The sequence below is a fragment of the Acanthopagrus latus genome, chromosome 1 (genome assembly GCF_904848185.1).
Source record: "Acanthopagrus latus isolate v.2019 chromosome 1, fAcaLat1.1, whole genome shotgun sequence".
Lineage (NCBI taxonomy): Eukaryota > Metazoa > Chordata > Actinopteri > Spariformes > Sparidae > Acanthopagrus > Acanthopagrus latus.
In genome coordinates this window covers 14241726-14268585 of record NC_051039.1, presented here as the reverse complement: position 1 = coordinate 14268585, position 26860 = coordinate 14241726, and the positions used below count along the sequence as shown (strand labels likewise).

Here is a 26860-nt window from a genome sequence, read left to right as displayed (position 1 = left end):
ACTTACAATTTTTGTCAGATACTGTATCAGGGCAGCACAATATGGTAAAAACACAAAACATGTTGCATTTATTTTCACAATTATGATGATTGCGATGTGATTCACGATATTATTTTTGCATCATGACATATAATATGACTTACAGTATGATTTTTAACTTTTAGCTGAATTTTTTTCATATCTGATGAGTGTGTTAAGGCTTTTAAATGCACCAGATTTTTATAACCAGTACTGGTACTGGGATACAACTCTGAAAACAATTTGAGGATAAGATTTCATATTAAACTCTGAAAGAGTTGTTGTTTACAAGCGAGTGATCATGTTCAACAAGCACAAATCACAAGAACTTGACTTTCCACAATATGGTACTTGTCCAAACAACATGCCTGCTTAATACGCCCTGTGTTGTAAATAATAGATTTCTTGTTGTCAGTCCAAAAAAGTCCAACACTGTAACTACTAATAGTGAATAAATAGTGAGTCAGTTCTCAGGCCATTGTTTTGTTTTAACATGTTTTTGGCACTTGATTGTACTTAGCAAGCATGCTGGCTAGCAGAGTGTAAATAGTATAATGTACACTATTAGCTGAAGAAAGCAGTTTAAGCCTTTCACCCCAGAGATTACTTGAGCCTCCAACCCTCCGTGCGTTCATAGTCTCCATGCCCTTATAGGACCTTGTTTTGCAATGAGCAGTTGAGAAAGAGTAAAACATTTCACAGATCCCCCCACTCACAGATCTGTAAGCATGTGAGAGTGAAGTCATTGTTTTCCAAGAGGCCTGCCAGAGTGTGGGACAAAAATTATTTGTAGGCCATATTTGCCCAGTAAGTGTCAGTTCACATTGAAAAATAACTTAATTTCAAGGTGCTGAAGACAAAATGAATACTAATGATGATCTACTGCATCCCTTCCACGTCTTGATTAAATACAGTCTTACCTTTCTCATGCGCACTTTGACCACGTTGTCCGCTTTCTGATCTCCAGCTTCATTTGTTCCATCTAAAACTGGACTGGCTGGCTTTGTATCACTGTAAATAACCGTGTGTGCAGCCTCATCTGTCTCCTCCATACTAGAGTCTGAGGCTGCTGCTGGTCTGTGGTGTTCCCTCTGACCATCTGCCACCTCACAGGCAGGTGACTCACTGAGGTAACAACCACTGGTCTCTTGGTTGTCATGGAGTCTCTCTGGTGACAGCTCATCATTGACCTCTGCAGAGCATGGTGGCAGGTTTTGGGTGTGCTTTTCAGTAGCTGCATGTTCATCACCCACGTGGGAGCGCTGAACATCTGGATTTGGGGGGAAATTTGAGTTCTTTTGAGGATCCAGTACAGGGGTGTCATCTGGCTCAGTGTGGCTAGCTTCTGGGATAGTATCCAGTTTTGAACAGCTATTTTCCAACTCTTGAGCTAGGGTTTGATCTTCACAACAGGCCAACTCTTTGGACACAAAGATTTCATCTCTGTTTTCTGTTGGTTGACTTACGGAGGTGGTTGTTTCGAGATACTGGTCTGCACATTGAAAAACGTTTGTTTGTATTGGCTTTTCTGTATCCAGTTTTTCAACTGTCAAAGAGCAACACTGACCTTTGAAACAAATATCAGATGATGTGATTGCCTCATACCTGCCCTCTGCTGCCTTCTCGCTTCTTTCGACTTGTGTACTTTCCTCTATCTGAGGCCAATCCGCCACTGTCATTTCAACATTATGCTGCTCCGACAATGTCTGGTAGAATATGTCACAACCACGCGCCTGATCCAGTACCCCAGTGCAGTCACGATGATCCTGCTCTCCTTCTTGAATGTCTCTTGAACGATTTTTAAGTCCTGTATTTTCATTTAGAGTTTCTGGGCCATTTGATCCATCCAGCTTGTCAGCAGAATCTACATTCCAGCTTCTTCCTTTGTCACATACTTCCTCTACCACTGAAGTCACAACTGGTTCCACAGCTTTCTTAGTCTGTGACATCACATCACCACTATCCATCATATCAACTGAACTAAGCAGCATAGCAACAGGTAAGGTTACTCTCACATCAGCATGGCCAGAGGTGGAAATCTTCTCTTCCTCTACATCTGGGAGGTCAGTTTGAGGTTCCCGTTCAGTAGCAGAAGACGGTTTTTGTGTGGCCTCAGAGAATTCAGGAGGTCTGCTGTAACCCTCTGTATGGCTCTCCTTTGTTTCCTGATGATTTGGAAGTTTGCCAGGCTGTTCACTAGCACATTCAGACAGTGGAGGCCCATTGTTTGCAGAGATAGGGATGCATTGTTGCTCTTCACAACAGATATGTGGACTTTTAAAGACATTATCGTCATTGCAGATGTCGTGACTCTGACTACTCTCTGTGCCAATTTCAGCTTCAACATTGACAGTTTTCTCACTGCTACTTTCAGCTGCACAAGAATTATTTGCAATAGACATCTCACTGTTTGAGTTACAGTGACACACTCCAGAATTCCCAATGTTTGTGGTTTGGAGATGCACTGACTCAGAGGCACGTTTGGGAATGTCAACATCCACCAACGCATGAGAGCCGTGGACTGACTCCTCCTGCAAATCCACAGGAACTTCTACATGGCTTTGCATTAGCTTCAACTGTTCTGAATTAGTTTCATCATTCACAACAGAAGCCGTCATCTCACGTGTCTGAGCCAGGTCTTCTGTATGCAGTCGGTGGCAGCCCTCTGGCATAGAGGCACACCTCGTCCGTCGACCTTGTTTGGAAGCCCCTGCTCCCACCCACGGCCCCTCGCTGTCCACCCCATGACAGCACACCAGATCCAGATCATCATAGCTGTACTGTAATCCTGAAGCATGAGTCACATGCTCCTCCCAACTCCTTTTCCGTATCGCTACTGGCATGGTGGACAGCCAGTGTTATCCCATACAGCTTCTTCTGACACCAGGCAAAAAAGGAGAACCAAGTCTGCTGCAATCGAGAAGAGAAATGGGGATTAGAAACAGCCAGCGTTTCCAAGTAATGAGTTTACAATAACTGACTGTGCAGGTGACAACGTGGTAAATACTTTTTCACTCTTAAAGTAAACAGCTAGTGAGTGAGTAAAAGTTCAATAAGGGCGCAGTGATATTGCATTCACCATTTCCTGGAAGTTGTATGACAGGATTCTCCGTTATGTTAATCTAACATGGGATGCCTTTTTAAGCCGAGCTGTGCTGAATTTCACATTAAATCATCTCAACTACATTGAATGTATTGATCTGGAACAGTTGTGTTTGCCTGAAGTGTTAAGGAGCTGCCAGGAAAAAAGCCAACACAGCTGCCTGGCTGCTAAAACATCAAGATAAACATCAAGATAAACATAGATGTCCCTTGTTTACTCTTTAACATCTTTACACAGTTAACTTTAACTGAACCAGGTTGTCAAATTTACACAACAAACCATCAATATATATTATTTTTAACCCTTTAAGCCCCAAGCCAATTTTCTAGAGTTAGGGTGATTCATGAAGTTTGAAGTTTAGTTGTTTATTTAAGTAGTGTTTGGGCTGTGTTTGGATCATATAAACACATTTTTTAACATGTTGTAGCCCAGGTTCTGCTGTTTAATTTGATATAAAATATGACTATATTCTTTTATAATTAGTGCAGTAGTGGCTCTGTGATTGTTCTGCATGTCTTAAGGGTTAGGGTTAGGGTTAAAAACCCCAAGGTCCCCCAATTGGGGTTAACTGTGTAAAACTGGTTTGATAAACTCAGGTAGGCACAAGGCAACATTACCATAATACATACTGTCGGTCATATCACACGAAATCAAGCTCTTTACTGCGCTCAGTGTTTTTTTTCCTGTTGTTCTAGGTCAGAATGTACAGAAGTAAAGGAACACAAGGGTTCAATAAGCAGGATGTACACGCTGCACATCTGCTATATATAAAAATATCACGATAGAGGATTAAGAACATCAAGCTATAGCTCATAGGATATCCTGGCTATGCCTCATGTATTGTACAGTGACTTAAAATTAGGCACTTTCAATAAAATTTCTCTATTGTTGTTCAGATGTCAATAATCTAAAAAAGTTATTAAATAAAATATTTTGCACATTATGTCAAAATGACATGCTATTAAAAGTTTCCGAAAGAACACTTTTAAAAGTTTTCTTGATAATAACCAGGAGCAACATTGAAAATAATTGATATTATTAGTTCACCTTTTATTTCCTCAGAAGATCAGCTGGATGGTGTCGACTACCATCTGCACCCTCTGACATGAACCTGCACCTGGTTATTAGTACGAGTACGAGAGGTTACCAAAAAGGAGTCCTAAAGCAGTTGCTCTTTCAACTTCTCCCCGAAGCCACAGCAAAACTGACAGCTCAGTAAAATTCAGATATTTTAAAGATGGAGTAACCTTTCACCAAATCCTCCAGTGATGACAGCTTTTTTTTTTTTTTATAATCCAGCAGGTTTAAAGAAAGTAATTCAACAACAGGTAACAATCCAACAGATCCAGGTTATAGATCCAGTGTTTGCCTAGAGTGCAGTTATCCAGAGATGTTTTGCAAGTTTGTCATTCATCCACTGAAAGCGATGTGTCCACGCTCATGAAATATGAGTCCATCTTTTTCTAAGTCACTTGACATGCATCTTATTTTGTTAGCAGTCCTCAGTCTTGGTTATTGCAAACCATTTTCTGGTCTCCACTCAGTACCTCCGCTGTAAAACTGTCGGAAAGGCAGCGAAGCCCCCAAAGGCAGGCAGAAAGCCGGGGAGCAGTGAAAAGTCCAAAGACAACTTCCATCTTGATCACATTAAGGTTTTTGCTGACGCTGAATGCCGAAGAGTCGGGGTGGTGTAATAGGGGCCGGGTTTTCTTTCCCCCACTCCACCCCTGCTCTCCTCCGTTCTATCCCTTTTCTCATCAGGTCCCCTCCCCGCTGGTTTTGACAGGGAGTCTGAGTCACATCCTAGGAGCCCCATCCCCCGTCTCACAACTCGCCCAGCACACTTTATATTCACTCCACCCTCCTCTAATGTACTTTCTCTCCTAACGGTTTTAGAAACTTCCTCTCCACTTCTTCTCCCAAAACCTGTCTCTCTCCTCTTCTTAGTAGACGTTTTCTTCGTTCTGCGTTCACTCGCTATTCCACGAAGCGGGGCAAGGCTCTCACCAGTTGGTTTTGATTAGCAACAGACCGGCTGCTTCGTAAGACCTCTGGCTGTGGGCCAAGAGAGATTGCTCTAATGTTTTGGCAGTTATATCTGAGGCATGCTTTTTAAAAAAAAAAAAAAAAAAAAATTGTCATCTTGTAATACTACAGGCATTCTTAACCAAACACACTGGCACTGATGAAAAAAAGCAAAGCATGATATCTTTACAGATGTATGCTATGTGAATACATTTTCTAAAGTATTCTGTGAGATTATCTGGACAATATAAATCTCTTTTGAATTGTTCTAAGGTGACTGGGACAATTTAAAAGTGCTGTCAACCTGATATCTTTGTTTTACGGTAGACCTAATAGAAAAAACATTAAAGCTCCCAAATGCCAGTAATTCATTTCCTAATATAGTCATTTGCAAGAGGTACTCAGCAGAAAGAAAAGGCTAAGCTTGGAATATTTGCACTTAATGCCACTGAGACAATTTAAGATGAATATCAATTTTGCCTGTAAAGTTTGATTGACACATAGGTTCCAAAACCAATAAAATACTCCACAGACAACCATTTGGAGAGTCAAATTAATACATTCATCATATTCCAACAATAGCAAATCCATATTACAAGCTGTGTCCATATTAATCAAGACTTTATTTTTTTCAGTAAGGTCTGGTGCACAAAAAGTGATAGAAGAAATAGGGATGATTCAAGCACAAGACAGACATGGAATGAAGCCCCCTCCAACTTTGCCTGCTCCCCCCGGCCTCTAACCTCTGGGTCATCCAGATGTGAGCTGAGGCTCTGGATGAGTCTTTTCTTAGGGGCCTCGCTGGGAAACTGTACACTGCCGTCAAAGCTGGTTCTCCGGGGACACAGATGTTTGTACTCAAGGGGAAGGATCCAAGTTCAACAAGCCTCCTCTGCAGCGTGTCACATGAGGCGTTCTGTGGTAACGCTGAGTGCACTGTAACGAAATGCAGATCTTTTCGGTCACAGAAGCTTCTATGTGGATGAGGCTGGTGATTGAAGTGCAGAGGCCGACACAGAGCATGACTCAGGCTATCCACTCATTACCTCCTGTGGACATCCAACACAGGCCTATAATTTAAAAGGCTAAGCCTCCTACCCTGCCAATCCGACCATCCTGCACAGCCACAGGGCAACTGGTCTACGTCACAGTCTGATCCGTCAGTGACACTGTGCATACACATGTTCAATCAGCAACATGTGTCTGACTGGATGGCCATGAGCAGTCTTTTTAATGTCTGTCTGTGCATCAGCTGCAAGAGCACTGAAGCATTAAAATTGTGGATTTAAAACAAAATGTAGCTTCAGAAAGTCCCCAGCCACACTAGCAGCTCTGGGGCACAGTGGTACTATTAAGCTCACTAGAGCTGCAAAAATTGGTTGATTTTGATTTTGATTAGTCAATCAAAAGATAATTATTTGCAAACTATTGACAATCAATTAAATTTTGCATACATTTTTCAAACAAAAATGTCAAACATTTGCTGGTTCCTGCTTCGTAAATGTAAGGATTTGCTGCTTTTTTCTGTTGTTTCAGACTATTGGTTGAACAGAAAAAGGAGTTTGAAGATATCACTGTGATCATAGTACTGGGAAATTTTGAAGAACATTTTTCATAATATTTGACATCTTTAAGATAAACATTTAATCATAAAAAAAATGGAAAATTAATCGAAAAAGAAAACTAGAATGGAAACCAGTACAGCGCATACCTCAGCGAATGCCCTTTAATACAGTCGAGCCTAATCCAATAGCAAACTTGACAGCCCAGTTTCACTCTAAATATAAAACTAACAATAGCTGCTTAACCATAATCTAAGATCACCAGATCTATACAGCCAACAACTAGGCCACCACAACAAACAACACAGATGGAACCATAATCTCCTTTATATTGTGGAGGAAGACTAGAGTTTTATTTGTATCCCTATAAAATTGTACTTATAGACACCAGCCACCCAAATAAGACTGATTTCTTTCATCAACATCCCTGCATTCTAAGCTGGGAGCCATAAATTGTCCAGTAGATTGTGAAATATTTTACAGGATAAATGAAAAATTTGAGCTGCTGGTGGCACTAGATGAAAAGTCTGTGTAAATGTCAACACTGTTGACCGTGACTTGACACAACAGTCTGACATATGAGCTGAAATATTCTCTGTTTCCATTTGTGGTTATTTATGTAGATGTTTGTGCAGTCTATTTTGAAATCTGTGTAAATTGCTATGTACTGTATATAAGGTTGTGACTATTTGATTTTGGAGTCATCTACAGTCCAGACTCTGTCTAAGTCCCACATCACAGAGGAGGAGCATGAACATTCTCACAGGCATGCAGCATCATTGGTCACATGTCTACAGCGGTCACATACATGGTTAAGAAAGACCTATTCATGATTCACCCTATAATCCCCCACTGTTCAACCCTTGGACTCCGTAAGTGGAGCAGTGAGGGCCCAGAGGAAACAGCCTCACATTCCTCACTGATATAGTTTATTATTGAAAAAATAAGCCCGTCTAAATCATGGGCATTGAAGAACACACACTGTTTGCCCATGTCGGAAAGTGTAGGTGACGCTTGTGGAGAAAAAAAAAAAAAAAATCCTGTCCCTCCTATTACTGAGTCATTTTTCAGTCCTTGCATACACAAAGACTGCTTTGAGAAGATTTTCTTGCGCCCATTTTAAGGCTTCTTTAAATAACCATTTTCTACTGTACTTGCCTAGCAGTTATGTGAAGTTGTAGAAACGGATGTACGGTTCATTTACACTAAAAAGAAAACTAAACAAAATGCCAGGATTTCAACTGGATCTAAAATTAACATCAACAAACCACACCAAGATCCTTGCAATCCTTTCCTGTCACTTGCTATGCCCTGTGGTTAACAACTCCTTTTTCAAAAGCCTACAGTCATGCCGGTTTAAATAACAGCGTTTGAGGCCTGGGTGGGAACTTGTGCAATCACAGTGTTGTTGAATGAAACATCATCTCAATGTAGATGATGCAACTTTACAAAGAGCATTTAGAGCCAGTCGAGGGCTCCATTGCTGTCTTTATTAAAAAAAAAGTCTTTAATCATCTTTGGATTTTAACTCACTTTGCTCGTGTGGGTCTAAACACAAGAAGTCATCGTGGGAGAAACTGAGGGGGCCTTGGCCACTGATCATGGGTTACAGTGTGACTGTTAACCGTGGGAACAGGAAGTACAAGTTATTGAGGATACGGACCATAACAATCTCCAGGCTAAAATAATCTATCTAATCTTCTTGTGAGAGGATATGTGTGTGTTCGTGTGTGTAAGAGACATGACTGAATGTTATATACTGTATGTGTGTATAATGTAGCATGTTGTTTGACGTGTCAAATCAAATGATTCAGACTTGTGTCAACTGGGCCTTACATTTTCAAGACAACAGTGGAAAATATTGCGTCACACACTGAAAAGTCCCATTGGTGTTCACTGTTTACCATCTGTGATGTGTTTTTTAAAAGGCCTTGAGGACCAGCAGTGAAGGGGACGCTGCCATTTTAGACGTTACTGCTTTTACAAGAAAACAGACATTTGGATGCAGTCACAGTTGTGTTGAAAATAGTCTGGCCAAACCTATTAGGGATAAATGCATGATTCACATAAGCAAACATAATTATGTATATACAAAACCACCTGCACCATTCACTGGGGAGGAACATCATTGTCTCTTAAGGCACTGATTAGTTTTCCCATAAATTGTAAAATCAAATTGCACAATACCAATACACTGTTAATACTCCAGTGTTGGAATTTAGATTTTTTGCTTTGCTGCTTTTACTTTAATATCATATGCCATTTGAAAATATTCTAATACGCTCATATCCAGATTTTACATGCCTGAAATTGATACACCTATTACATACAGGCATATAAGAAAGGAGGAAACTAATTTAATTCAAATAACACATCAAGACTGTTGCAGTGAGGAGGATTAAACATCCCAGAAAATCTCACTCTGCCAAACATTATGTCTTTAACTGTGACCTTGTCCTGGACAAGCAGAAATAAACAAAAACTCCAACGAAGAAAGTCATCAAATAGTTGAAATCACTCTCATGTCTTTGCCTCTCTGTCTGACTTAATCCAGACATCCTAGATCTTCATCCTCCAGGAGATTAACCTCTTGTGTATTTCCCTTTATATGTCCATTATCCTTGAGATTTGTGTTTTGCTATTCATGGGCGAGAGTAGGGCTGCAACTAACGAGTATTTTCGTTATAGATTAATCTGTTCATTATTCTCAGGACAAGTCAATTGTTTAATCTATAAAATGTCACACATTGTTAAAAAAAAAACTAAAAAAAAAAAAAAACAACTCAACAATACATACACATAATACAATTTCTTCAAAGTTTTTTGATCCAACCAACAATATAGAACAATACCCAAAATGACAATACCCAGAGACCTTACATTAACTATCATAAAGAAAAATATTTTTGCTTGAAAAATTACTAAAACTATCTTAAGAGATTAAGAGTATTATTCAAACATCTCATGTTTTATTAAATAATCATTGCAGCTGTACTTGAGAGAGCGCTGCATGGCCTACCAGTTTCTGCAGCACATGGAAGTTGCTTGGCATCCGAATAATGACGACAAGATGCTGTTAAGTATGAGTGAGTGTTGCATACCCTGTGAAAGTAGATGCAGCCTATGTTCTGCTCAGCCAATCTGCCTGAGACAGGTCCATATGGATCAAGGCAGGGCCAGCTGGCAACAACAGCTGGATTTCATCTGTGACTCAAACGAATGCCCCATAACCCTGTAAACACCAGCACCTGAGCACATTCTCACACTTCTGTAGCTTTAACGTGTGTGCAGGAATGCATACAGCCATATGGAGACACACAAAACAGTCACATGGGCATTAGCATTAAATGTGGCAAATGATCTACAGGCTGATAACACAAACATGTACAGTAGCCATCTAGTGTACCAAAATTGTTTTAACAAGCAGATGTTTAACTTTGCTCTGGTTTTGGACCTCTTTAAATGTCAAAACTGTTTGAAAATTAAGATTTGTGCTTCTTTTACCAACATAAAACTACAACTACTGTTCACATGAATGAAAAAGCAACTGCAAGTGATTCACAAAGAGCTGTTGTAAAAAGCAAGTCATTTATCACCACCCCTTCTGTCCATTTAGCAGAAAGAAAAAAAATGGATGCAACATAGACACTCCAAATGATCTGCCTTGTGGAAATGATCATATCCTCCAAAGCTTGCCATTTCTAACAGCTTGAATCTTGACAGTAATAGAGGACAGATACACATAATATTTATCCTCTTGTCATTGTTTATGAGGAATGAGTCTTGAGCTTGGGCCCATCCCTGTAAGGGCCTGAATAGTGACATACTGCACAACCCCTCCACCCAGGATTGTGTTGAACATATGCTATGCTGGCATTGATTCCTCCAGTTAGAGATCCAGGAAAACGTGTTGTCCTTGGACACCGTTACCACAGCAGCATCAGCAGGAAATACTTGAGACAGAGAGTAAGGAGACGAGGGGCCAGGAGCTGTTTCATCATCTGATGAGAGGGAGCTCTGAGCAGTTATGTTTCCGTTCCATGTTACTTTGCATTCTGGTTCCAAATGTAACCTCCCAACATCTGCACTTGTTCTCCTAAATACAGTCATATAGAAATACCAAACCGTGGTGCTCATCATATATTCTGTTCCTGCAATATCTCTACTGACATCTCTGTATTTTAACCCTTCAACCCACACTGACACAATAACGGCTATGAAAAAAACGTGCATGTGTCTCTGAAATACAGTGTTTTTAAACAGGATTATATTTCAGATGTAAGACTGCAGGAATTTGGCAATAGTTGATTTACACAGTCAAATATTTACCTTCCCTTTCAGTCCTCTACGCAACACTGCAGAAACGTTTATAGTGCAATAAGAGCTGAAGGAAAATAAGATGGAAGGCACCTCTTCTTAAAAAAAAAAACAGTTTGGCATTCCAGCCCACTCAGGACACATACAGGTCAAGAAACCAGAAACCTCTTGAAGCAGGGGGTGATGCCCTCTTGAAAATGAAGCTACTTCAAACATCTGACTCTTGTGGGGAATGTCTAACGGCAAGATTTTTTAAAATAGCATATTAATGCTGCGCAATTAAGCAAAAATAACATCAAAATTGCAACCTGGCTTAGTGTAACATCCAAATCTCAAGAAGCTGCACCTTTTTGATGAAGGTAAAATGTGTGACAAAACAGGATCATGATTAATAAAATCCAAAAATGCTGCAGAGAGGCCCCGGATGACAAATCTTGTTGTCCAGATGTTTGGTTCAGATTCTAAAAAATGTCACAAATGAAAATTGTGATGCATAAATTGTGATTCCCATTGATTGTGAATCATATCACAATCACAATATCCATCCAAATAATCACAATATGATTTTTTTACCATCTCATGTAGCCCTGTTGTTTGTCCAACTATTTGCAAACATGATGCAAAAATTACAAATCCAGTGTTTCAATGAACAAAATGCTGTTCCTAAAACAGAGATAGGACATACGATGGGGCAGTGTTTTTCTAGAATTAAAAAACACTTCAAAAATACCATACAGGATTCAAGTCAGAGCCCAAATCACTAACCTTTGCTTGTGCTTGGACGTGTAAATGTGTGTGCCTCTGGAAGGCTCCTGCCACATGCAGTTAGGTTGCACAGTGTGGGAGAAAACCCATCAGCTGGAGGGGCTACAGAAATCACATTGTCAGCAGGTATCCCCACCCAAGTGTCTCTTAGAAAGATGAAGTCCTGTTGTGCCACAGAAATGGGGCTACCTGAGAGTCTGTAATAAAAAATGAGTATTAGCTTTTGATGGAAGAAACTGGTTGCAATAGCATGACACAGGCTGCTGGGGGCGACAAAACCTCGTATGAATCAATGTGGGGGAGCTGTTGTACATGTAGGTAAGCGACCATCCTTTCATTTTTAAAATTTTTTTATTTATTTTTTATTTGATAGCATATTTGCAGCTCATTTAACACACTGAAAAAAGAAATCCAGAGCTGTAAGTGTCCTGAACTGTGTGGTCCATGTTACAGTCATCCAGACGTACTGTTCAGCCTCTCCTCTCTCTGCCCCGTCAATGTGAAAGGTGCTGTAACGGCTAACATTAAATTGTTCAACGCTCAGTGTGTCAAATGGTAGTTTTCACAAAGGGAGTGCCACTATGTTAGCATGTTTGTATTTCAACACATAAGAATAGCTTACAGTGACCAAATGTCACAAAAATATCTGCCTGTGAAGCTGAGACTCATCAACTCACCTGTTTAAAACTGCTGCCGCAAGATGGCGCCGTTAAGCTAGCAAACGGCCTAATCTCCCCTGGTAGTTAATTTTACTCAATTAAGTTTCACCCGTCTTCATAATTTATGTTCCTGCCTCTTTGGAGAAACAGACCAAGTCCGACTATGTGTTACGTTAAGTTATCAGTTAGTTAATAGTTAATTAATTAACTACGTAATTAATCCAGAAAAAACACGTGCGCTCATCTACAACTCCAGTCTTCCGGCTGTTATGCTGCTTTCATGGCACCTTGTAAATTTCTAAGTCATGCATGGATCTCACTTTTGATGGAAACAATGACTGTGTGTGTGTGTGTGTGTGTGTGTGTGTGTGTGTGTGTGTGTGTGTGTGTGCGCGCGCGCGGTTATGACCGTGTGTGTACGTGTGTTTCATTTGATATTCATGTCGTAATTTACATGCACAATAATTCCGTGAAAGCCTTCTTACACTCTCTAAGACGTATATGTAGCCTTTTTGACATGCTACTCACCCGCATCGTAATCATAGGCCAGATTTGCTATTTTGTTTTTCTTTCTATACAACAGCATATTCAATATACGACGCATGAACTCATGCATATAAACAGATATTTATAAGGAAACTAGGGAGGCGTCATCGTGGGCTCCTGTTGACCAAATTCCCAATTATGTAGATTTTTTTTTCTTTTTTCAACAGACCCTCTGTTCCTTCTGTGGCATCACTAGCAAAGTTTACATGAATGTAACAACAAATGGGAGTGCAAATTAAAAAGCTTTACTCAAAGCGGCAGGTGTTGCGGCTCTTTCCGTGACCATTTTAATATTGCTGAAAGCACGTGAATGCATCATAAGAAAGTTTGCCTTCTTCCGTGTTTACCTGATACTCCAAACGAAGGGAGTTACACAAATGGGTGTAGCTGCTACATTGACAACGGCGCAAAGAAATCGGCACATTGGTGTATTTGCATGGGTTACTGGTAGAAAATAAGGAAGGGAACGGGGAACGGTTAAGTTCAACCAAAGAAAAAGTAAAGTTTAGTTTCGTTTTGATTGCGTTGACCTCGCCAAGTTGTCGTGTTGTCCCTCACAATGGGATGTTGTAGCAGCACAGAGGTAAGTTAGCTAAAAACACGATGGCAGTTATGGCCGCTTTAAAACTTACAAGCACTTAATCTGCAGAGGAGTTTGAGGCAGCGTGTGTTCCGACAACGTCACTTGTTCGACACTTGGGGCAGACCCGCTTGCCTTTTTTTTTGTTTTTTTTTAAACAGTCACATTTATTTGTCTACTGCCTTGAGGCGCTGCTGGGCGGCTACAGCACTGCAGCAGTCCAAGCGAAACAGAAGTCAGGATATCTGTGTCATCTGTTTTGTTTTAATAATTATCGATTATTTATGCCTTGGAAGGGCAAACGTGACTGGAAACCGCTGGAGGAGCACAGCTGCACGGACATCCCATGGCTCATCATATTCACGTTGTTTTGTATTGGGATGGTAAGTCTTCCAATTTACCACTTACCTTAAGCTCTGCAATACATTTCACATTCAAGGGGGTTACAGTTTTTAATTTGTGTTGGAACTTTATGTTAGATAGATGCTGATTAAACCTCAGTGTCATTTATCTGACTGTAGTGTGTGAAGTTGTTAGATTGCAATGTATAAGAGGTAACTGTGATTGTTTTTCTACCCAAATTCCCTGTTAAGGTGGAATTTTAGGGCCATTGGATTCAACATCAGCAATTACAGCCTTCATAATGGTCAAGAAATTGAATCATCACATCTCAAACTCATTCTTAACAAAAAATACAATGTTCAGACTAGGCAGGATTTTATGTATCACTGATGCATTAGACTGCACTTCTTTTACCTGGTCATACCTATAAATCCTATACTATACTGAGGAATTGATCAATGCACAGACATCAGTGAAATGGCTCTATAATGCAAATAGTTGTAGACCGTTTCAGCTCTGCAATAAATTAAGAATTGGTTTGGTGGAACCTAATTTAGGGAAGTATGAAGTCAAATTTGTAGTAACTTTGGAGGCTGTACTATAGTTTGCAGGCTGTTTAAATATATTGTGTTAATATTAACTCCAAGCTCAGTGAAGTGTGTAAAAAAATAGATAAATAAAAGACCTGTTATTAAGGCTGTTGTAAGGCAAACCAGTTCAACAGCGCCATAAATCACATCATGTGAAATTACTATAAAGCTGAACACCTCCAGAACTGAACATTCCAAGAACTGTAAGGGTAGACATTCATTTTTTGTTACGGTAGGTTTGCTATTAAATTGTGCTTTTTACAAACATCTCAATGTTTCAGTGTGGCAAATTAAAAATCATGTTTATATTATTCACAATCTACTGAACATGAGTGCATGTCTTTCATGATATCCTTTCGGACAGTTGGCGTGATTCACTCTGATATGTGTGATCTGCAGGCCTGTATTTGTGGCTATCCCATCGCCACAGGAGCTGCCTCGAGGCTAATCTCAGGCTATGACAGCTATGGCAACACCTGTGGTCGGAATAATACCAAAATTGCTGGAGTGCCTCTCAGTGGACGGGACATGAGGGAAAACAAGTTAGTCTGATCTACAAATGATCTTAACATAACACATACTGCTTTATGTTCACCTCTTCACCTCATGTCATTGGCTCTGTTATCGTGATTTAGCTATAGTTTCTGTACATTGAAGCAAATATGTTAAGACTTGTTTTGCCCCCTGTAGTCAAAAGAAGGAAGTCGGTATTACTTCTGCCCATGCAAGAATTACATCATGTAATCCTAATATTCTAATTTGCCACAAAGGACTGGTTTCTGCATCTGTAAGCACATCAGTTTACCTCCTGTTCTACCTTACATAGTTTATGAGATTGTGCTGTCCAGACCATGAGCTACGTGTTCTAACAAATTAAGAAAAATACTGACAGTCTGATATTTGGAGAGCATTTTTCAGAAGGTTAATGTAGATTAATATCACCAACACGGAGCCACAGTGACTCACAATGTTCTGCACGTTTTTCCATTCATCTGAATGAATAGTTTATCTCCCTTTTTATAATTTCTCACTGAGAAAGTCTCAGTTAAATATTTTTTATCATGCAGACAGAATTGTCCTAAAACCTCCCCTTCATGTGAGAAGTCTTTGATGATATTCCGCCTTTTTGGGCCGTAGCTTTCCATCAGCATGCAGCCTGTCAGCCCAGTTTTGCTGAAACAATGGGTCATGCTTTATTGATGGGCTGATTGCCCGTGGAGGCTTTGAATAAAAGGCGTTTCGGCTACAAAGAAGGATCTGTGCGACAGAGTAGCAAAATGTCAACAGCTTTCATTTTCTGCCCCAACCGAACAGTCCCAGTCAGCATAGTAATATCCAAATATACTGATAGCTTCTTTCCCTTTTTTCCTTATTTCGGAGAGAAGGTTTTGGCAGCACTTTATTTAATTGAACAGCTAATCTGAAATTCCCTCTTTTTTCCTTTCCTGTCAGGTATGTTTTCTTTTTGGACCCTTGCAACCTTGATTTAATTAACAGGAAGATCAAGTCCATCGCCCTGTGTGTCTCCAAATGCCCTGATGCTGAACTGAAGTCATACCAAGATGTAAAGCAATTCGCTCTGAATAATGGTGAGGAAAACTGCAATGTGAAAACGAGAAAAAAGTTGTTCAGTATATTAACTGAGAGTTTTTGGTTTACTTATATTTACATGTATAAATGTTGGGCATAAATGGGATGTACATTTTGATGCCATTAGACTTGCTTGCACACATTTGAATGAAACTTAACATGTAATTTATTCTTTGTTTTCATGTTGATAGGATCCAATCTCTGCTCCTATGATATTACTCCGACAAAGTACCCCAGTCATTCAGAAAGATTCACTAAGTGTCCCAAACTCCCTGTTCCACCAAGGTAATTAAGCAAAGGGTACAAAAATAGCTTTTTTGTCCAGCTATCATATGTTTAGTGAAGGTTCAAATTTTGTTCACCATTGTTTTTGAGTGATGCAAATCTACCATCCATTGAATAATTTACTAGCATTTTGGTTTGTGGGTGGTGCTGATTCTCTGTCTTTATTCATATCCTTTAGATTTGAATTTAGCATCAACTTATAAACAAGAAAGTTGTTAATCACTGGACAAGGCTACATTCTCCCTAGTACCTGGTTTCTCCTTGTTAGTAATGCTGTTATTGTTGTTTTTAGAAAAAGGGCCATAATCAGTTAGTGCTGGTGAAGTCTTAAATGAAGCTCATGTAGATACGGTATGTTTTCAACCAGGACAGCAAGTGACAAAAGCAAGTGAGTTATGTATGTCTTTGGTGTTTATAGGGGTAACTTGTAACTTGTAACTTTTAAGTGTTGATGTATGCACCGAAGATTCATATAATGCTTATTTCCAGGTTCATCATTTTATTTTGAGTTACAACTAGAATAGGTATACATGGTTTAGTGCATAAAAAATCCAGTCCTGCAGCTCTGTATTCCCTCCCTACCTGAAACACAGTTTTAGTTCATGTCTCTTTATGGCCCTCTTTACCAAATACCCAGTCTCCTCTGATTGGTCAACTCACACCCCTGACCTAACAACAACAGAGCAGCTGTGCTGAATCCATTCTTACATGGGAAATAGCCGCTGGGCATAAATTGCGTAGTGTGATATCACAAAGTCACAGAATTAAAAGCATTTTTTGGGCAGTGTTTTCTCTGGGAGAGAGGAGCTTCTGTTGTTGACTTTGACCTATTTAACTTTCAAGATGTTTTACATGCACCAGAATTTATATAAAACACTGAAGGAAAAAAAAAATGCATAAATTGTTTTTGGATGAATTTAACTCAATCAGTAGATTGATAACATCCCAGGTCCAGTGAGTTCAAACTCAGATTATGAGGACAGAAAGTCTACCACTCAATCATTCAGTTAGTTTTTACTTTTTTAATGTATTTCAATTGTTAATTCCAGAACAAAGTTTTACCCAGTTATTTACTGTTGTCTGGTCTACTTACACATGTAGTACAGAAGAGGACCAATACAAAAATCATATATAGATACAGGTAGATATCCATAGTCCTCTGAATTACTACACATTGAAAATTAATAAATCCATGTGCTTTATTTTTGTCCCAATTTCAGTAAATCTCTCCCAATCTTCCACCGCTGCATTCCTGTGGATATCGGCTGCTACGCTGAATTTGCTCAGTCGTTCGTCACATTCGTCAGTGACAACAGCATGCTGCGCCGGGTCGCTGCAGGGGTCATGGCGAGCAAGGAGATCATCATGCTCCTTTGTTTGCTGGCTTTAGGTATAACACATGGTTACATTTGGATTACAGTAATGCATGTGGATATTGTTAGTGAATACCCAATGACAGACTGCTGTTAAGTTTCTTATTTTCTGCTGCTCCCACTGCACAGCTGTAATTGCTCATGAGGATTCAGTAGGAGAGCAACATTCGGAGGGGGAAGCTATATTTTTTTCCCCTTTTCAGAATAACAGGAAATGTCTGAGTGGTTCCTGCCTTTGTATTCCCTGAAGTTTAGCCCACAGGCATACAATTTAAGGTCTGCTCTAACTCCTCCCACTGGTACAGCAAAAAAGACAGAGCTGATTTAGACATCTTTTATCTCAGCTCTTTGATCTGTCTGTTTGCATAAAGTGATTGTCAAGGCTACATGATTCGTGGCAGAACAGAGATTCCCTACAGGGGGCGTGTGGTCTTTTCTCATTCAGTTACTGTCTAAATGAAAAGCAAACCCATGGCTTAATAGTTCAGTGTGTTTATTTATGTTTAAGTTTATGCATTATTTCATCAGCAGATACCATAATATCAGCACTATTCTGCAGCTTGATGTAACTACTTCCATGTAATCAGTGTTTTATACTCATATGATGCACATTGTTTTTTCTTAGTTCTGTCCCTGATCATGATGGTTGTCATCCGCTACATCTCCAAAGTTCTGGTGTGGATTCTAACCATTCTCGTAATCATCGGCTCTATAGGTAACTTTCTAGAGCAACGTACATGTTCTAGCACCGTTGGGCCTCCTTTAGGCCATATGAGGCAGTGTCATGATTTGCGTAATGGTGATGCATAACAGGAGATCAGGATGTTTTGTTTTTTGTTTCGTTTTTTATTCTTGGGCTCTGGTCTTTTGCAGGTGGAACAGGCGTCCTCTGGTGGCTTTATGTGGATCATAAGCATGCCCTCAATCATAGCACCTTATCAGTATTTGGGAAAGAAGTGGCAGCAGACAACGTTAAGGCCTTGCTTGTGTATTCAATCGGTGCTACTATTTTCACGGTATGTCTTGAGTGCAATGGAATGTAGTTTTGCATGCATTTGTTAATAGAGCATATCTTATATCAGAGAGTGACATGTTTAGTGATTTCTTTCGCTCACTGGTCCTTGTCTAACCCTCCAGGTAGTTCTCCTGATAGTGATGTTCATTATGAGGAAGCGTGTGGCTCTCACCATCTCCCTGTTCCACGTGGCTGGTAAAGTGTTCATCCACCTTCCCCTGCTGGCCCTGCAGCCTTTCTGGACCTTCATTTGCCTCATGCTCTTCTGGGTGTACTGGGTCACTGTGCTCCTCTTCCTCGGGACTTCAGGTGATTGTAGTTCATTCATTTGTCAGATTTGTTGGAGTGTACGTGATTTGTAGAGCACAGACTAGTTTATCATTTCATGTGTTTGTGATAACTTTCCCAAACAAGAATCTTAAGTTTGTTACTCTGTGACATTTTGTCTCTGTTTTGCGGCATGACTGAACTCCCACATTTGGAATCTTGTGCCAGTCTCGTGATGTGGGAGGATGGAATCAAAGAGCAACTTCTCTCTTCGTCTCCCACTTATCTTTTTTTTTTTTTTACAGTGACTTTTAATTCCAGCAAACAAAAGAAAAAAGAAACTAGTATTCAAAAGAAAAGGGGAAGCACAAATACAGTCAGAACATCCTATTTGATAGCTTATTCCATTTTTTGAGGGGCTCATTGCATCAGTGTCTTATGATCTCAATTTAAAAAAAGATGTAAAATGCAAGTCGGACTAACACAAAATTGAAATGCCTTGGTTATTTTAAATACACGTTGTGTAAGATAATGACATTTTCTTTTGGTTAGAAAAGTAAATTGTACTCTGCGCTTTGTTTCAACTTCTTAGATGTGTGAAAAATATTATGAGGACAGTTGTTGCAAAATGTCAATTATAGTAAAAGTGTCATGAGTTTATGAAATATGGTGTACTGTGTGTTGATGTTGTCAACTGTGTTCAACTCCATACAAAAGACCAAATGACAGGGAGAGTATTAAGGTGATGAAGAACAGTGGTGACAAGTTGCTTGATGCAGTCACACATTGGTTACAAGTGAAGAGTTAATTTCACCTGTGTGATTGATTCCCCCCCGTAGTGCACACAGAAAACATGATTTAGTATAGTTACAGTAAATACAAATGTAGATATGTGCTTTTGCACAGTCCCCCTTAAGTAAATTTCCACATTTGTTGCTCTTGGTTGCATAAATATTCAGGAAATGCAGAGGGACGTACTGTCGATACATTTGTTTTAGCTCCCGTGTAAATTTACACTGACTGACCTGTAATACATGTGACCCAAATTCACGCTGGTATTCCTTCACAGGCACACCGATAAAGAACAATGCTACAGGTGTGGTTGAATATGAAATGCAGGGGCCTCTTCAGTTCCTGGTGTGGTACCACGTTGTGGGTCTCATCTGGATCAGTGAGTTCATTCTCGCCTTCCAGCAGATGACAATCGCTGGAGCCGTGGTGACCTATTATTTCACAAGGTAAGCAACAGCAAATAAGTAGTATTTTATCTCTTTAAAGGCTCAATGCTGTCTTTGCTTCACATTGCTTTTGATAATTCAGTTTCAATCATGTCTGTCTTTCTGTGTCTAAAGGAATAAATCCCAGATGCCAGTCACTCCCATCCTCTCCTCCATGGTGCGAACCATCCGCTACCATCTGGGCACTCTGGCCAAAGGCTCCTTCATCATCACACTTGTTAAGATTCCTCGTCTCATCTTAACATACATCCACAGCCAGCTCAAAGGAAAGGTGAACCTTGTGAAATGATGCAAAGTTTATTTTGAAATGCCACAATCTCAAAAAATCAATCAAACCCTGATGTTGAGCCTATAATTCTCAATTATGTATATGTTTTACACTTTATTTTAACACAATTTGTCTTTTTTTGTAGGAAAACGCCTGTGCTCGCTGCATGCTCAAAGCTTGTGTCTGCTGTTTGTGGTGTCTTGAGAAGTGTCTCGCATACTTAAATCAAGTAAGTCATGTCAGGTCAGTGGAAGAGGGAAAATCTAGTATACCTCACTGTGGAAACAAGATCCTAAATATGTCCACATCACGTTATTTCAGAATGCTTACACTGCGACCGCCATTAATAGCACCAGTTTCTGCACCTCCGCCCGTGAAGCATTCCTCATCCTGGTGGAGAACGCCCTCCGAGTGGCTGCCATCAACACTGTGGGTGACTTTGTCCTCTTCTTAGGAAAGGTACTGTACAAAGTTTATTATTCTGTAATTTTTAGAAAAAAAGATTGCCCCCACTTTTTATATGTTTCCTAACTCTTATATCTTCATTCACTCTTAGGTGCTCATAGTCTCCTCCACAGCTTTTGCTGGCGTCCTGGCTCTGAACTACCAGAAGGACTACACCGTGTGGGTCCTGCCTCTTCTCATCGTCTGTCTGTTTGCATATCTGGTGGCTCACTGCTTCCTGTCAGTCTTTGAAAATGTGGTTGATGTTCTCTTCCTTTGCTTCGCTGTGGACACAAAGTATAACGATGGCAGCCCCGGACGTGAATACTACATGGACAAGGCCTTAATGGTGAGAAGATATTGTGTATATAAACGAGTATGAGATGTTGTAATCGGTACGAATGTCTTCAGAGGATGTTTTTCTACCCAAGTGACTGGAGTGTTAGAAGCATTTAGTTCTTTCAGTTCCTCCTTCTTTGGTTCCTCACGCAAGAACCACTTGTACAGTAATAGAGATACTAATGAAACATGAGTGTTGCAGACCTGTTGTACAATTCATGCACAGACAGACTGCCTCTCTTCACAAGGGCAAAACATTCTCATTTGACTCAAGAGTCAGATGCCTGTGAAATCAAGGCATGCTTGCTCATGGGCTCAGTGACTCATGAACCATGGGGAATGTTTTGTCCAAAATTAATTGGCAGCTCGGATAAAAAACAACTGGATTCCTGTTTACCATTATTGATTTCTTAAACATTTCACTGCCCCCAGAATGCAAGTGTTGTGATAAGAGAAAGTAAAACAACTGATCTTTGACTGTCTTTCCCTTCCCAGGAATATGTTGAGAACAGTAAGAAAATGGGTCGGTACGGTCCAGGTGATGGAGATGGACGAGAGATGAAGTCCATGGTGAGTAACAAAATGTAGTTTTCTCCCCAGTGTGGTGTACATGAGCTATTAATCTGTTGAAGTACAAAAACTGGGTTCATGTCTGTTACCTCATGTAAATAAGCTAATCAGTTAGTTTTGTGGGATTCAAATACTATACATTATTATTTTTTTTTTCCCTTGACAGGCACATGGTGGGACTGTAGCTTGACCAAGCATCAGAAAAAAACTGCCAAAACCACTCGATAAACACCAAAGGTTAACTCACCCCAGGGACATCAGTCAGATAACTTCAGAACACATCAGACAGAAGCTACATGTAGATTCAGCTGAGCATGCACTGTATTTTTATGTTTGAGAAAGAAGGTTTGAAACTAATAGTTGTAATATGGCAAAATCTAATTTGTGTTTGTGTTTTGTTATTAATAGGAAAAGTTTGTTTGTTTAGTCTTTTTTCCTTAAAAGTTCTTTTTGTAAACGTGGATTATTTTAACCCATAAGAACCCATGGTGACACTTTATATGTGCTAAAATGTCCTGAATGTCCACCCTAAATGTCTAGGTTCTTATGGGTTGAATGAAAGATTTAACATGGTTTGACATGTATGCTTTGTTGCATAAACACTGTTAGCTACAGTTTGGTGTACACTTTGAAATGAATAGCTAACTGTGGTTTGTTAGGCTGTTCCAGTTGTTCAGTTCTTCTCATATTGTATCATTTTAAACTGATGTATCATAGCATGTGTGGTTAGCAGTGTTATGGAGTAGTAAATCATACGCTACATCACCCACTTTAAGTCAGCAGGGGGCAGCAAACAAATTGAAACATACAGAAAATACTTTTTGAATCTAAACACTACACGGGCTGTGTAAGAAAGTGCAAATACAATTTAGAATGAATAGAAAAGATGACTCTCAGGTCCTTCTTCATTATTCACTGTGTCTACTGACATAAATTATAGAAGGCCAAAAGCTTTAAAGGGACACCATGTAGCTTTGGAGAAGAAATTCAAACTCAGAATTTTTATATTTACAATATTAATGAAGTACTACAACAAACTCAAAAATATATATATATTTTTTACCATGACTGAATAACAAACTGTTAAGGTACTACAGTATGGGGTCAATTTGTTTATTTACTTAACTAACACTTTTTAAAGTAGTGTAAATAAACAAATGGAAAGCAGCACTTGAGCTGCATTATAATGACATTTTTTAAAAAATGATAAAAATGCAATGATCCCCAGCACGTTCTTAAAGGGATTTTAGGCAGTATTTACAAAGTCATTATTAATGTTCAATTAAAATATCTGTTGAGGCTAAAATGCAACAAAAATTCACTGAGGATTCAACCATGGAGTTTCTAACTATAACCACCTGAGGGCAGCAAATCCTTACAAATGAATGACCTTTCCACTGTGTCCACCATTGGTGCCATGCCCTTCAAAAGTAATGAGAACCTAATTACGTTTCAGCCTCATACCAGGACTAACAAGTTTAGAGTTGTCTGAATCCACTTAAGGGAAATAAATGATTTTGCCATTTATGTTATTCCATATTTCATAATCCAAATCTGATTTTAATCTAGAAAAAAGATGAAACCTCAGTAAAGTGGTTGGTAACTCCTGGGACAGTGGATGATAATGTTAAAAGCTGGCTTTATATATGTAAAAGAAATGTGTTTTGTATTTTTTTGTATTAAAAATGAAGAAGGAAAGACAGTCTTGTCAGACAGTTTGTTTTTCCTTCAAAATGTGAAATAAACGATTTCACCTACCTTGTAGATAAGAAATTCTATTCCTCATGCAGATAGACTGACCTGCCATAAATCTGATCCCCCGTGAGTGTATCCTAAATCTACTGATGTGTAGATTACGGCCTCTTCCCCTCCGTTTTCACTCCCATCCCGCATTGACCTGACGAGAATCGAGCTGCTAAGCAGTTAACGGTTATTGATGGGAAAGCTCTCTCTGCGTGCTGCTGTCCGCCTCCATAAAACACAGGAATTCAGAGGAAAACAGCTCGATGGCTGATAGTGAGTCACACCTAAGTGTTTTCTGTAGTGCACAGAAAAAGAACCATTCCTGGAAGCCTTTGATTGTTTGAAAGACAGGAAAACAAGTTATGCTGTAGGCCGCCTTGGCAGGAAGCAGCAAGATTTGAGCCTGAATGGATTTTTTTTTTTTTTTTTTTAATTTTTATAATGATCATGGTAGTTACTACAGTAGTAGTATAAGTAATCAGTCTTTAAACATTTGTCAATTAATGGCTAAAGTTTTTCTTCCTATGAAAGCCAAATATATTCATACGTCACAGTAAATTACACTGCATTTAGTGCTCTGGAAGGCTTTTAGAATATATATATCTGCAGGCATGTTTATCATAGTTTCTGCGAATACATTTTAAATGAGAACCACGTGCAGGTATTTGTTGAGCCCCTTGTCCATATTTTAAAACCTTTATCTCAACGCGGTTTGAAGTATCTGTGCATTTTATTCATATAGCTTGCAGGCGAGGTATGGTATATCATCTTATAGTGTTCACAAGATGGGCAGAGTATGAAATAATCATGTGTTTCTTGACAGGAGCTCTATGGGCTCTGATTCAACTGGTAAATAGTTTACAACCATTAAACCTGCTCCTCTGTCCCACTGCTAAATGGATGTCTATTGTTTGCGCTGACTCAGAAACAGTAACATGAGCCCACTGTGTGTGTGTGTGTGTGTGTGTGTGTGTGTGTGTGTGTGTGTGTGTGTGTGTGTGTGTGTGTGTGTCTCAGAGTATTGACCAACAGTGACTTAACCATTAAAGGTGAGCTGTACTGCCTCCTCAGCAGCTTGCCCTGGAAGCTCAGCTCAGGCCTTTTGAAACGAGCCCACAATGCCGCTGTAGATGCACAGACGGAGAGAACAGCTGGTAAAAAAACAAAAAAAAAAAAAACAACAATGGATAGTTGAGGCTGTGATTATAATTATCGTTTATCATTACTGCGGTTTCTCTAGCCACAGATGAGGAACAGGCAATCATCGCATTCAGCAAATGCGTTTTGTAGAATGGCGAGGCAACATGGTGGAAAACTTGGATGTAAAAGAAATGAAATATGCTGTTTTGTTTTCTGTGAATATAGCATAAAAGGACTAGTGTTATACAAAATGACAATACATCTGCCTTGTGCCTTGATTGTATGGTATCATATGATGTTCTTGTTTCCTTTTTACAACATTCATACACCAGTATACAGTATAATCATCATTTTCATTGTTTTGTTTTTAAGATGCACATATGAACTGACTTTCAAGGATCATTATTGTCGTTAGTGTGGAGACAATTGTCTCATCACCGCGTCCATTTTGTAGCTGATGAGCTGTATCCCTTCAAGTGGTTGGAAAAAGAAAAGGACACTGGAAAAAATACATTTCAGGTACAACTCCCACGCTGTAAAATCTGGTAAGTGGATCATATCATCGAGAAAAATTAACGCACAAGCTCATAAGCACATCAGGGTTTTAATTAGCGTCATTTCAAATCAGTTTGTGATCCCGGGGCCCTTGGGTCAGCTGTCTGGAGTCATTTTGAGGACCTTTTTTTTTTTCAGTTTGTTGTTTTGAGTTTTTAAAAACAAATCCCCATCCACTTCAGATGCTTCGGAGAAATCTGCAACGCCGTGTTGCTGTGAAGCTCCAGAAATGTTATATGGACTACGAAACTTCACTGGCCATTCAATTTCGTTTAATGTATATCCACTTCTTACTTAAAATGCACATGTCTACTTAACCTTGTGAAGTTGTTCCATTTTTTAAAAAAAAAAAAGCCAGTAAAATGAATTGAATTATGTTATATGGTCAAAAGCACATAACTAACTGGACCTTAGCATTAGCACTGTCCCCAGCACCCCCATTGAACTGAGATGGTTCTGCAGCTGCTGAATACATCGTTATTGTTATCTTAATAGCATCTTATTATGTCTAATAACACAAACTAGGCAGGTCTTTACAGCTCATTCAGGAACAGCACCTCATCAGGCAGCAGAGTGGTGAAGATATAAAAGAACCTGCGTCACACACTGCTGCTTATCCAAGAAACCTGACTTCAGAACATCGTAAGTGCTTCCTGCAATTTGAGGCATTTCCCATCAGCGCTCAGTCATACTGTCTCCAAAATCACTTCTTATTGTTGGACGCTCTCCAACATCGGGGCTCCGCTGTGTGAAAGTTAGATGGTATCTCTGCACATTTCTGCGCTTGGCACATACAGGCGGAGGGAAGAGTGTGTGGAAGTGAACGCTTGATATTTACCCAGTGACTTCCCTATGTGGAGCTGTGGACAGCTCTCGTTGCCAACACACACACACACACACACACACACACACACACACAGATTTATGCGTTGTGTGACTTCCTGCAGTCTGCTTACACTTGTGTAGTTCTCACAGCAAGAAAAAAAAAAGGGGGGGAACCTAACTTTTTCCAGATCAGACACTGTGTGTTTTCCTGTGTTAATTCATTTGATGTGTCTGTTTTGCTCTACGTGTGCCTGTAGCTGCTGTGTGTCCGTGTGAGTGTACGTATAGGTGCGGTGTGGGAGTGACGGCTGGCAGCTCATAAAATATTCACCTGCTCCTCTCCTACATAATGCAGAAATGTTCCTGCACACACAACTCGTCGCCTTGAAACGAGCAGTTCATTTCTCCTGACCACGAAGTCACTTCTCCTTAAGAATTTGCCTTAAAGGATAAGTTCACCAAAAAAAAAAAAAAAAAGTCATTATCTACTCAAACAAAAAATTGTTTTGAAAAGAAGTACATCTACTTCGCTGTGGAGCTTGTGCACTCACTTCAGATGGGTGATTGCTAACGCTTTTAGCTTAGCAGCTACAGTGAAGATTTTGTCTGTTATAAAGGAAGTAAATAACATATTTTCAATTCAATTTGGGATTTCTGAAGTTCTGGAGACTTTGATTATACCAGGCGAGCTGTATGGAGCC

At 39.7% G+C, this 26860-nt stretch overlaps 2 protein-coding genes across 7 annotated transcripts in view; one reads left to right on the top strand and one right to left on the bottom strand.

Moving 5' to 3' along the window:
* dlc1 (DLC1 Rho GTPase activating protein) overlaps positions 1 to 12721 on the bottom strand; it is a 90608-nt gene extending 77887 nt beyond the window's left edge. The window contains exons 1-3 of one of the 6 annotated variants that reach the window (XM_037093167.1): positions 12468 to 12721; positions 11791 to 11987; positions 939 to 2928 (exon numbers count right to left, since the gene is read on the bottom strand). In XM_037093167.1, the coding sequence (XP_036949062.1) occupies positions 939 to 2861 (1923 nt within the window). In that variant the 5' untranslated portion in view covers positions 2862 to 2928; positions 11791 to 11987; positions 12468 to 12721. Of the gene's footprint in view, positions 1 to 938; positions 2929 to 4168; positions 4789 to 11790; positions 11988 to 12467 lie in introns of those variants that run through there. The other 5 variants (XM_037093176.1, XM_037093183.1, XM_037093193.1 and 2 more) reach the window with 5 other exon arrangements.
* A 597-nt stretch (positions 12722 to 13318) lies between these two features.
* slc44a1a (solute carrier family 44 member 1a) lies at positions 13319 to 23598 on the top strand. The gene is made up of 16 exons (XM_037093236.1): positions 13319 to 13578; positions 13872 to 13958; positions 14907 to 15049; positions 15960 to 16096; positions 16289 to 16382; positions 17603 to 17772; positions 18381 to 18470; positions 18629 to 18771; positions 18893 to 19079; positions 20107 to 20275; positions 20390 to 20546; positions 20689 to 20772; positions 20865 to 21002; positions 21100 to 21336; positions 21822 to 21896; positions 22063 to 23598. Exons 1-16 carry the CDS (start codon positions 13555 to 13557, stop codon positions 22084 to 22086), a joined length of 1959 nt encoding a protein of 652 aa, XP_036949131.1. The 5' UTR covers positions 13319 to 13554; the 3' UTR covers positions 22087 to 23598.
* The last annotated feature ends 3262 nt before the right edge of the window (positions 23599 to 26860 follow it).